Raw genomic sequence first — 13,858 nt, 5'->3', positions numbered from 1 at the left:
ACCTATGGCTTTATTTCATGCTGCCCAGGGCTGCTTAGAGGGGAAGCCAGTGTATGAACAGCTATTGAAACATTTTATCATTTATTTTCCCTAATCTCTTAATTTTTACTACTAATACATTTATAACTAGTCAAATTCTAATGAAAATAGTGCTAGATTTGCACAACAAAAGTTAATTTTTTCCTCTCCCTTTGTAACTTCTAACAAATAACCAGATTCCCACATTGTACAGGAAATTGAAACAGTATAGCATGGATATGTTTTCTTCTTTAAACATTAGGGAGGCAATATGTGCACGGTGGGTATATCTACTGACAGCAGGCTACAGACATGTCAAGAAAGAATATGGGACAGTATCTGTCTACATAAAGTGAATATGGACCACCAGAGCCTGTGTTTTGGGTAATGCCAGAAATCTGCCATTCCTGGACAGCCTAGGAACAAACTCTAATGTGGAAAGAACTTTCAGGCTATCTCACTCACCTCCTGAACCCTACCCTAATACAGCTAGAGTGGGTCACAGCTTTAACACGCTGTCACAACGTGATTAGAAGGAAGTTAACTGGGTATAAAGCAGCTTTACACACCTCACTGAACCATCTACAGCCACTTCCAACTACAACTGTGTAGCAGATAATTTAAGAAGTATCTTCTCCTGATTTCAGACAAAATCATAAGGGAAATGTTCTCACAGATATACCTTATTTTTCAACTCATCACACAGGAGACATTTTTCCAGTCTCATATTTATATTAATTGACTAACTCCTAATTCTAATGAATTATCTTTTGGAAGATAACGTATACCAAACTGAAATCACTGACACAAAACACGTGTCAACATCAATAACATTAGGAATATACATCAGCCTCTGAGACTCAGACCACTTGAAGACCTACTCATTGAGACCAGCAGGTCTATAACACCTGCCAATAAAATAGTAACCAACACAGGACCACAGGTGAACTGTGCTCCTCTAGCAGATACAGTATTTTAAAAAGTCAGTAGAAAGCATCCTAATCAAATACTATCAGAAATACAAAAAATAGGTATGAAAATATCATTACGATGAGACAAAACTACCAAGCTTCTCCTATATTGGGGATTTTTACTTTGAGAAAATAAAGGGAACTATAAAATGCCAGAGGATACTTTAAAAATTTAAAAGAAATTATAAAATTGTAATTTCTGTTATAGAAACAGTTACAGGAGCAAATACCCTAGGCATAAATTTCAGGAATCTTTTCTGGTTTTGAAGTGTGCTTAAAAAAGGACTATCTGTACTGAAGAAAAAACCCAGCAAAATGCAAGACAGAAGAGCTATTGTATATTTCACTCTTCCATCAACACTCTCTTGATTTTCATTAAAAAGTCACATGAAATTAAAAATCTTAGCTTTAAACATATATTAATGTATTACACAAAATAGCTTCTGATAAGTGTGCACTATATACTGTGGCAGTCAGAATGACAAATACAAAATGTGTCATCGCTGAAATTCAGAAGAGCAGTTCGGTTTCTTGAGACTCTGTATCTATGTGTATCTTGAAACTGTGAATATGAACCTTACAACAATGTAAAATAACCTGTTAACCAAGTAAATTGATACATTCTGTACCATAGCCAAATTATCTCCATTTAGCTCAAACATGGGTTAAAGGAAGGAAAAGGAGAGAGAAAAAAATGTATAAGTTTTGACACTAAATTTCACTATTACTAAGTTATTAACTAAAAATTCAGCTGAATTTAATAATTTTCAATTTTTACTCGGAAGTAAATTTTCATTTGGACTAAATGTAGCATTTAATTGGGAAAAAGGTATCTGTTTTCCAGTTCAACATTCAGCTTCAGTTGGTATAAACATTATAACCCAGATTTGCTTTCTGAAGAATTGCTGGAGAGCTCCAACTTATTCAAAGACAGAATATTAGGCTATCTCTGTCATCTAGCTAGAGTTGGCCATGAATACATTGAAGCTGGAAATGAGAAGCTTCTTAATCACTAGCACAGAAATCAGTGATTCTAATATAGACTTCTATGAAGAGAAACAGGCACAAACCCCAGATATTTTGAAGATCTATCTTGAAAGGAACCACACAAAGGCTAGAACTTAACTTTTCTCCCTTTAAGGGGCATTTTGTCATTGTGTCAGGATACTGTGAGATTCTCTTGCTCATTCTTTCCATGGCCTATGATACTCTTTCTGTGCAAAATGTAAAGGGAGATTATATTGTGCAAAATATCCTGAAAACTGGAAAACTTTAGTCAACAATGGGAGCATTTCTTCAAGACAAAAAATTACTTAGAGAAGAAAATGCTTGCTGCCTAAGAATTGTTCAGCTATTAGGTTGTTATGGAAACACAACCCTCTTTCATCAGTGAACCAACTCCACCAAACAGATGCAGGGCTCACATTAGGATACCTATGCCCTGTGCTCTGTAATGACAAGCTCTGAGTGGCTCTTCACTTCTCACTCAACACACAGGCCAATTATACTCTTTGGAGATAATATCCCCTAAAATAATAGACAGAACAATAAATGACATTTGATTAGCACTCATATATCATCACAGAATGTTCTGATAATAATCCCTTGGAGGGGATTCACAAGATGATCAACATCCAATTCCTGGCCCTGCACAGGCCCCAAGAATCACATCATGTGCCTGAGCTTTGTTGAAATACTTCTCAAACTCTGGCAGGCCTGGTGCTGTGATGCCTTGTCAGGTCCTGAAGCACTAGTAAGCTTCAATGGCCCTGACAAGCATTCTGAGGTTCTCCATTCACATCCCTGCTGCTTAGAAAGTTCAACACTGATGGCAGGTAGGTAGTAATGATTTTGAATATGCACCTCAATATCAAAAGTCTTCATGGACATTTGTTATTTCATGTTTCAGAAACATCTGTGTTAAATTAGGTTGAATTTCAGAGAGTATTTTCAGCTGGTTCTAGACCAACTCACGTTTCTTCCTTTATTATATTATTCCCTCTACCCAACGAAGATGATTTTTTTTGATCATTAAATATCTTTTCTTGAAAGTATTGAATCCTGGTGAGGTCATGTGTTTAAGTGCACTATATCCTGCTATCTCTGGTTTGAAAAGCATACTCAAATGAAATCCAGCTCTATTAGCAGTTCTTCTGCTTGAAGCAATTCGTGTGAGTGGCTTTCAGAAAAGCTTGTGTGTGACCCTTCAGAACAATTTGAGTTTCAAAGTGCTGAAGCATCGATGACTAAAGCTACACTCTTGAATTTCCATTCATCCAGACAATTTTTTATATCTGGCAGTGTGATGGTTCCTTCTTGTGGCCACTTTTCACTGCTTTTCTTATAACTAGAAAACAACTGCACAATAGTGAAGGTATAAATTCATCAAGTTAGAAAATATGTATTTGGGATCTTAGTCTTAATCTGGAAAACTGAAGCATGCAAATATTCAGAATTACTGAATTAAAACAGAAACTGATGATCTGACAAATAGAACTTTATTTACCAAATCAAGTATTTGATAATTTTGGAAACTAAGTAAAAGACATTTTTTTACTGTAGATAAAAATATTATCATAGCTAGGCTTTTTTTTTCAATTTAGGTTTCTGGAGAGTAGTCTCCTAGATACCTGTGTGAGACTGCTGACACAGTATTATACAGCTGAGGTGATCTGACACACTGACTACAAGATTTCAGGTTCATTTTCACTGTAATGACAGGAGAGGGACGCCAGGCTGAGAAATAAAAAAAAAAAAAAAAAAAAAAAATAACACCAAACCCTAATAATGTAGAGAATTGGCCAGCTTGGGGACAGTTTGATATATTCTACTAATTCAAAGTCAACTACTTTTTAATTAATTTCTCTATTGTGATTATGAAGCTATAAGAAAAAGGTATGATTAATTACAGATTTATTAACTACCTGGTCCTCCTTATGGGTCTCTGACATTTAAGCACAAATCAAGTAATTTTTTAGATAACAAAAACATCCTGACTGACAACAGCAAGATTGCTTCAAAGTACACTTAGCTGGAAGAAGGAGGAGAATAGCTGCTACTTCTTTTATGTTTCAGCTGCTTCCTAGTGCTTGCCTGCTATAGGCTACTGGCAGCATATCACATATCTAAGGACAATTTTTATCCCTGATAGAATCCATATGCTTGACATAACTGGATAGAGGAGTTGTACAAGAGCTATCTTTAAAATTACTGACTTAGGAATTGCTGACTGTGCAGTGGAGAGAGCTCAGCACAAGTGAAGCCCCATAGTATTTACCTTATTTCTCAGCTGGATTTTGCAGCCCACACTGAGTTCTGCTTTGCCACAGCTCAGCTGTTTTTAGAGTTGAAGATGACTCACTAAGGTGTCCCTGACCTGCACCCACAGCAAAGTAACGTAATGAAACATAATAAGTTCTGGAACTAGAATTCTCTTATCCAATGGTGATTCTAATGCAGTTTACATAGAGAAATGTCTCTTCTGTCAATGAGATGTTTTACTAAAGCCTTTGTTAACCTGCATAGACAGATCAAATTTTCCAAGAAATGTGGTTGTTTTTTTCTTCCACGAGCTGCTAGGGAGAAACAGAGTTTGAAAAGTCCTTTCTAATTCCTGATGATACTCAAGGAGACCCCAAAATTGTTTAATTATTACTGGCCATCACTCACTATTATTGAAAATTTAACATGTAAACTGCCACCTGGTCTCACTCATAGGGAGTTTCTGCAATTAAAAATCATAAAAGCAGACTCAAAGAGATATAGTCTCCCTACTGAGTAGGAACATGCACTTAATTACAACTTTTTTTTAAAAATAGCATTTATTCTGTAATTTAGCTCAGATTTCATTCAGTATTTCTCCTAAATAAAATGGATGACACTATGAGGTACAAGGATGGACTGTGGTACAGAATGTCTAAGCTATTAAGGGTACAAATTTGTAAGGGTCTTTAACATCTGAGCCCCAAAGCAGCATGGTGGTGCACCTAAATCAGAATTCTAGACTCTATATAAGTGACCAACACCACACTAACTTCATGAACATCTTCTGAACTTCACTTACACCTTTTCCAAGAAAAGGTGCTATAGTTCACAAAATTCTGTTGCTGTAGCTCACAAAATTTCATTCCATCCCTAAAATCAAAAGAAAAATACTAATGCATGGATTATGAACTAATAAAATTTCATTACTATTTTTCAAGAAGAAATATGTCATGCGAATTCTTTTTTAAATAGAAGAGCAGTGTAAAAATTAAAATGAGTAGGAGAAATGTCTAGTTTACTGGAATAGGACAGTACAATATCCAATAGGACAATATCCAATAAAAGAATCAGTCAGATTAGTTAATTAATATATTTTTTATATTCATTTTATGAAATTGATCTATGTAACTTTAACTCCAAATTTATATTTTACTTAATGTAAAAAACGGTCTCAGAGTGCATTATTTCAGAATATTCCTATCATGTCTTAACTATTAGTTTAAAGGTAGAAATGCTAAGAGATGCTTATACACTCTGCCAAACTTGTTCCACTAATCTATCACAGAAACAAAGAACAGTTAAACTTGGACTGAGACACACAAGAAGTCTTTTTTACTTTTAAATCTGTTCTAATTAAAAGCAACTGCTTTAACTGTGAGCATAAACCAATAAATGCAACTGTTCCTCTTCCTATATAAAACTGATTTCTTGCAAACAGACATAAAACTCAGACAACCCAGGATTTCAGAAGTAGAGGTAACCAGCTTTATGACTACTTTTATTTGCTTCCCATTCAGTTTTTCTCCCTGAAAACTAACAAGCCTTTAGCATTTGTTGCACAGAGTTCTCGTCCTCTTCCTTACCAATTCAACAATAAAATTCAGGACAACTACAGAGCAGTCCAGTTTCTCTCCCCAGAGCCCTACATATCACATAATACAGAAATTTGAAACAGCATTCCCAAAGTCAGCATGCCTCAGTGACACAAGAACTGAGGGAAATTCAGGGAAAAAAGCATGCAAAATTAGATATTTCCTTTTAATAATGATCTATAATCATATGTAATTTATTCAAGCAATAAATCTATATAACCTCAAGTGGCAGGGTGACTTCACATACCATTACACCTAGTGCTAAATACCTTATAGATGAGAATGACATGATTTATTTCATTTGGTCCATTTGTAGTATGAGATAAGAGCCAACACGATTCCAGACACTGCTTGCAAGCCAGGCCAGCTAAATAATTTCTACATTTATAGCTGAAAGTAAAACCACATTTTCCTATAAAGCCAAATGTTCTTCCCAATAAAATGCCAAGGGGAAAATATCATAGTGGTATATGGAAAACTAAGACAGAAGGAATTACAGTAAATGCATATTGTCAACTCATTGATCTTGTTAGATCTTCTAAATATCATGCATGCCCTCATGAATGTCCTACAGCTTCCTTGGTTATACTCCAGGCCTCTGAAACATACTATTTTAAACTTTACACCAAACATACTTCCAGATTAAGACATAAAAATGTCCTCTGTAGGATCTGTGTTTTACACTAATCTTAATGGACTTACTATACCTAAGAAAAATGCTTGTGTTTAGCAAACAGCACAATTCCAAAACCTGACATTTTAACTAGTGAAAACTACATTTTTTCAAAAAAATACTAATTACAATGGGAAGGTTTATTTTTGAGCCCCATTACTAAGAAGGCACGAAATGAACTTCCCCTACCAATTTACTGGGTATGTGTATGGCTGTCTTTCCACTGCAAAACATATATTTATGGTAATTATTCAAGTAAAAATGTGAAAAACAAAGAAAATTTGTTATTTTCTTCCTCTACTGAAAAACAACCCACAATATTGTCCTGCACAGACTAAATGTTTTTATATTATCAGAGCCAAAACCATTAAAGTAAGAAACACAAGTAGTCATGCTGATGTTCAACTCAGGTTCTGGTCCATTCTGTGCAACTATGCTATAAAGATGCTATGCTATTTTGTGCCACCTTTTAAACTGCTGCTCACAATGCAGGTTCCACCAAGTCTACTTAAGCCCAAATTTAACAGAGAGGTGGGAATTACAATCCACTCCACCTTACCTTGCAAACTCCAAAGCTGTCTCTTGCTATCTGGCCCTCATATACTATACCTGATACAGCTCTGGCACTCTTTCAATATTAGTTCAGCTGTGAAATCAAGAAGGTGCTTCCCCTTACACAGACCAGATCACTGACATGATGTTAGTCAACAATCATCTGTAATCCTTGCATATTACTCAAATCATGATTCCTAGTCAAGATCACACAGGTTGGAATGTCAATTGCCTGCTTCAAATAGGTCTCTGCTGCTGAGAACTGTCATTTGTCAAAGCAGACTCTCAGTCCAATTAATTAGAGCAAAATGACTACATTCTGAAATTCCTGTACCAGGTGGTGACTAATGAGGATTTCAAATAAGAGTAATGCAAGAGATCCTATAATTTTGAAGAACATAAACAGAATTCTTACAGATAATATTATACTTACAGATAATATCCGATTCAGCATAATTCTATTGGTTTTTAACTATTTTAATTCATTGCTGTGAAAACATTTATATAAGACAAACAGCAGTCTGTCAAACTGACACTTAATAGTTCTCTTAATTCTCATTCACTATTTAATTTTCAAAAATGGATCAGATACTCTTTCACGTAACATGAAAATGCCGAGGACTTTAAATTTTGTAGTTCCATAATGTTGTTGCTAAGCAGTACTTAGAAAAAAAAGAAACAGGTTGGTTAAAGGATTACTGCAAAAGGCTTGTTTACAAGAACATCTTTCTAATTTGGCTTTTTTGCAAACTTGTATTTATCTAGGAAAGGATCTAAACATCTGCTTTGCTTTCACTTTACAGCATGTTGCTATTAATCTTTATTCTGATGTGAAGCTCTTATGGTAGCTAATGGAAAACTATAATCATACTGTGATAAACAGAGTACTGCATGCTTAAAAACATAGACCTATATATTCTATAGATTTAACACTTACACCAATGACTGTGCAAAGGATTATTTGGTGATTTACCTGGTCTTGAGGAAGGAACTCTTGCTATCTCTAGGGAACAAGGCTTTTTGGTGACTGCTATGTCTATCGAATCACAAAGACTGCTGTCATTTTCTGAAGGAACTGCATCCAGAGGTACAGAGGGTATTGCTTCCAATGCATAACCTCTCTTCTTTGAATAAGATTCCTGAAATGCAAAAATTTAAGTAGGTAAGCGAGATATTTCTCAGATGACACAGGAAAAGAACCAGGCTCAATAACTCTGCCTAGCAGGGGTTAGAATTCACCAAATTAAATACTGCATTCTGCTGAAATCCAAACTATAACAGACTAGAAGAATTACTTGCACGCTAGAAGATAACATTTCTTATTTCTTTAAATTTTTGTATAATACAGTTCATATTCAGTTTACAGAAGAACTTTATTCATAAAGGTTTGTGTCTAACGAAAACTGGATTACTGCTTTTGCCATACCTGTTTTGCTAGGTTGTGATTCAGGGGATGTCTCATTTTCTTTTTTAATTGTATCTCACGAGAGCAACAATTAGATTAACTACTACAATTATGTTCTCTTCAGGGATGGTTTTATGAAATGTTTATATTTCATATAAGAAAACTAAAAATATGCCTTCTACATATGGATGGCAGGATCCCAGGCTGTGAATGAAGATGAATTACTGCTCTACATTTGAGCAAAATAATGACAAAAGGTCCCATAACAGCAATACATACAGCAAATTCTACTGATTAGCAAATGTTGAGGGAGGGAAAAAAAGGAATTAGAAGTTTTGCTGGTACAGTAATCCAATCAAGCAGACTGTTTCTAGTTTCAAACATGAATAAGAAGATAACATCCAGTTTCAGCAGAGTTCACCAGACACTGATTTTTTTTCATCCCAGCAGAAAGCAATTGCATGGGCAAGACTTATTTCCACATCTTTAGATTTGGAACATCCATTACATTGGACATATGGATGTCTCTGAAAGTCAAGCATCAGACATAAATCAAATATGATATAATAAAAGGCAAAGGGCAAGAAAACAACCTGACAGTTGGATATTATCATAGGCCTATTCAGAAAATGACTGAAGAATGTGATGTGTAAAACAGAATGTGGAATAACAATTTCTTCACCAAGAACTTTTATTACCTAATGTAAGCTGTGGCTGTAGGTAACAGTGCCTTTTCAAGATAAATGATTTCTACTTTTAGCAAGTAATTACATGACTCAACTCTTCACCTTTTTTTTTTTTTTTTTTTTTTTTTTTTTCTGGTCACTGTGCTTATTTGATCCTTGTGAGAGTTCAGAGTTTGGCAATAATTCAAGGCCTCTTGAAGGATAGGGTTAAGATGGCACCAAGAGCAGCTTCACTTCAAAATTCTTGATGACTTTAGTAGAGACAAATTTAAATCTCAGGTTAAATTAACAAAGAACTTGAAAATGAACACTGGAAACAGTTATCAGGGAAAAAAAAATCATACAAATAAAATAAATAGAATACTAAGATGCATTTGTAATTTTTAAAAAAAATTAGTATGTACTAGCAAACAATACAAAATCAGTGGTCAGAATTCAAGAAACGTGTAAAAGAGGAATGTGATTGCATCTCCACATGTTTCTCCCTTTCCAGTATCTACCTAGTCAGATTATGAGCTCCCAGTATTAGTAATCTCACAGATATAAACTAATAATAACTAGTTTCAGGTAGTAGACATAATGAGGATTACAAAATTTTGCAAGTAGGCTTCTTGCAGCTCCAAATGTAACTTTATGTATTTAAGCCATTCCATTCCTTAAATGAAATTAATAGAAAATTGTACAGAGGCATCAAAGCAGCTGAAGTGCAACTGCAGGACAAGAGAAACAATCCTTCCTTGAAAAAAAATTAATTTTTACCCTGCCCATTTAAGTCTGCTGTAAAAAGGCAGAGGCAAAAGCAATGACTAAAACAGGAGACTTCAATTTAATCCTTATACTCATCTAGAAACATGCATAGAAGTCAGAATGCCAAAACCCTAATTAAAGTAAATCTGCCTAGAGAAGCCCATGAAATACTGCAGCCTTAAAATTGTCACAAAACACCAAAGTGAAACCCTGTTCAGCACCTGAATTCAGCTACATTAAAAAAAAAGAAACAACAACAAAAAAAAGTTAAAGATTGATACTCAAAACATTAAAATAGAACTGGATCACACTTCGTGTCACTCAATATTCTGTCTCAAAAAGCAGCCAACAGTGCTGACCTAGAGAACAGTGGAAACCAGCGTGAGATCAGGTCAAGCATGTAGTAACTGCTCCTCCTTCTGCAACACCTTGTGGGTCTCACACTTCATGGTCAAAAGGTGCTGACTTGTTTCACATGCCTACCAATCCAACTTTCTACAATTACCCTCTCAAGCTGCCTTTAGAGCAAATGCTCCCTTTCACAGTTTGCATGTCCCCCGTTTTGTTTTCAGCTATCTCACCAAGTTTGACATTGCTGTTTTGTACTTTAGATGGCAATGAAGGGCTGCTCTTTACTTATCCTCTCCTTGTGATTTCACAGACATATGCACTTCCCATGTCCTCTCCTTTAGGGAATGAGAAATACTAACCTACTTATCCAGCTCTTCCAGGATTTTGACCATCCTTGTCACCCTTCATTCTCTTAGTCTTCAGTGATGTGACAGGGATCACATTTTCTCAGATTTCCTCATTCAAGATGAGAGCTCACCAAGTAGTCATACTGACATAACAATGTTCCCTTTTTTGTACTCTATTCCTTTCCTAATTGCTCTTAACATTCAATTTGATTTTCTGAATGTTATTCAACACTCTGTAATTAACATTACATGAATATAAATGTCAGAGAAGAATAAATAAAAATGATGGGGTTACTCAGAAAATGGTTAGAATGTAAACTAGTGACAATTAAATTCTTCCCAAATATCTCTCTAATAAATAAAATATAATAGTATGTCCAGAAAAAGTCAAATGAGTTAGAGCCAAAAAAGAATTGTTAATACTTTAGAAAGCCTGGAATTCTATCAACTTATTAAGTGAAGATGATAAACCTTAATTAAAAAGTGCATATGTTAAAAAATGAAAAAAGGAAAGTCCTCATTGCTGGAGAAAAACATTGTAAAGTCTTCTGGTTGCTGCAAAATGTTCTCCATTGTTTGAGAGTTTCTAGAAAACTTCTAAGACCTAAACTAATTTACCAACTTCAACTTAGATGTTAGCAGATGTTGTAGGTGTGAAGCAATGTGATCCTGTTTCTTTTCTAAGATTGAAAGCTCTTGCCCAACTGCAGTAACAAGGAACGACAGTAATTCTGCATGTCCAAGTTATTATCAAGTGCATAATAAAACCTCCTAAAAATACTTTTCTCTTCAGTCCTGAAATCAAAATCTGAGTCTAATTTATATTTTAAAAATAGAGATTATTCAATCTCAAATTTCCATTAACCATTCCAAATTGCTGAACATGAGACATAAAACTGACCACCACCATTAAGACAGAATTTGTCCTTAATTGAAATTATAACTTCATAAAAATAATGTGTTGGGCTGCTAGTACATTAAAATAAGTATTTTTTGTAGAGAGGATAAAAATACATACACAATAGAAGTAAAAAAAAATCCCAACAATGAGAGTGAGTCACTCTAGTGGGAAATCACTAGAGAACAGCCACCCATACTGATAAATGTAAATTAGATTTTTTTGTCTTGCAGAAAGAAACAGAAATGTGACACTGAAGTTGCAGAGCACGTGCCAAGAACACACTGTGGCTCTCATTCATAGGCCTGCAGTCAGCTGGGTCTCCTCTGAGCATATGTTTGAAGGTATAATACCTATGAAACACTATCTGAAACCTGCACAGGGGTAAGAGATTGTTAATCAGTAGGAATGAAATTGTTCCTAAAATATCTATTTTTGGCCATTGCAAAGAGTTATACATAATTGTGAAACAATGTGCCATAACATGACTAAACCTTCAAGAACTACATGATGTTGAGGTAGATCTTTTTCCACATTTTTGTCAGGTTTCTAACTTCTCTTGCTTCTGCCTTCTATATAGTCTTGCCTCCCTCTTTAGAATCACACTGAAAGTTGTATGCTTAAGGGCTGAGATGTAAGCAGTATATGCAAATTTGTGTTTGTATGAGCTATTAATAGAAGGATATAGGCTCAGAAGGCACCTAATCTGAACTGACACTCTGACAAGAAGATAGAATTTGTACTTAACAGAATTTTTTTCATTCTATCAGTATCCTTTCCTATAAAAATCAGGTCACTTGAAGATTTATTACTTCCCTGAAACATGGGACAACACACCATGGTCACACATAATTCTCCTCTTAAAGCAGAAATAATCTGGGAAACATAGAAAGATCGAATGCAATATATCTGCCACCTTTAGAAATATCTTTTTCATTTATATAGATAGTGAAGAACAGCTACTAAATTCTGACATTTCCCTCGAGATCCAGCAGGGTATTATGCTGTCTCCCCTGGCTTGCTGAAGGCCAGAGGACCAGCATCTAGAATCCAGGTGGCTGTCCTTCCATCATTGTATGACCAATTCTGCCTAGCTGGTCCTTAAAAGAGTACTGTGATACTTTTATTGATGAAACTTTGGAGAGCTATTGATCTTGTATGCTCCATCAACCCAAAGCTCCTGATTATCCTGAGTGTGAGCAATGAATATTGCATTTATCCCATTTATGTCATAGAATCATAGAATTATGGAATGGTTTGGGTTGGATGGCACCTTTAAAGGTCATCTAGTCCTACCCCTTGCTATGGAGAGGGGTTTCTTAAACTGGACCAGGTTGCTCAGAGCCCCTGACCTTGAATGGTTCCAGGAATGGGGCATCTACCTCCTCCCTGGGTGAACTATTCCAGTGTTTCACCATCCTCAGTGAAAAAAAAAAAAAATCCATACATCTAATCTGAGTTTACTTGCATCAAACATACTTCTTGACATTTGTAAACAGATTGATGTATATCCTTGTTGGATTGGGACACTTCACACTGAAATATTGATGATAAGTAAGTGAAGGTTGTTGAGAGGAAACAAGAACTCAAGCAAGAAAGAAGACCAGAGACTAAAGATAATTAGAACAGTTTTCTGATATGTAGCAAGGTGGAAAGGGAAATGCTGCAACCTCAACAGCATTGCACAAGTTTGCCACAATAATGTACTAAGCAAAAAGAACTGAAAATATTTCCTATGTCACAACAACCAAAAACCCCAAGTAGATGGAGAAATATTTATTTTGACAGTCTTTCCAGTCAAAGATATCAGGAATATTACTGTAATTTATGGCTAGTAAAAACACATTTATCTATTACTAATAATTTAACAAAAGAAAGTTTCATAGTATTGTACAATTAGAATAATTTTTCATGAGTCAAACTATCATAAATGTTCATTGTTATGACAGCTAGAAACACTTGAATGTGTAATTTGTCATAGAACATATAATAAGGTTCATGATATGTTACAGAATCTGGAAAATCACCAATAATTCATTTAAGGGTAATGACACTAGAGGATGTACTCTGGTCTGCACAAGGTATTTCTAGGATTTTAAGAGAGTATGGTTTTTCACCCTTTCACTAAACATCTGAAATTGCAGGTTAACTGTCATGGGAATAACACAAGTACAGAGTTAACTATGTTATATAAAGTAATTATTTACCTTCTGCACCTGAAACAGCCTTTAAGTTTCAGTAAGCCTTCCAAAGAGCTGAGAAAAACATCAATTTTAAAAAGCATGATAGAGTTGATGTCCTGATTATTTAGTTAGAAATGTAAATATTTCGTTTTTCATAAACCATTCAAAATT

The 13,858-nt window shown here is 35.0% G+C and overlaps 1 protein-coding gene across 2 annotated transcripts in view; it reads right to left on the bottom strand.

Moving 5' to 3' along the window:
• ANKS1B (ankyrin repeat and sterile alpha motif domain containing 1B) overlaps positions 1 to 13,858 on the bottom strand; it is a 398,734-nt gene that overhangs the window by 277,124 nt on the left and 107,752 nt on the right. For both annotated transcript variants that reach the window (XM_056481972.1, XM_056481971.1), the window contains exon 10: positions 8,044 to 8,209. In XM_056481972.1, coding sequence (XP_056337947.1) covers positions 8,044 to 8,209 — 166 coding nt within the window. The remainder of the gene's footprint in view (positions 1 to 8,043; positions 8,210 to 13,858) is intronic.

Source organism: Oenanthe melanoleuca, chromosome 1A (assembly GCF_029582105.1).
Source record: "Oenanthe melanoleuca isolate GR-GAL-2019-014 chromosome 1A, OMel1.0, whole genome shotgun sequence".
NCBI lineage: Eukaryota > Metazoa > Chordata > Aves > Passeriformes > Muscicapidae > Oenanthe > Oenanthe melanoleuca.
This window is presented reverse-complemented; position numbering and strand designations above follow the sequence as displayed.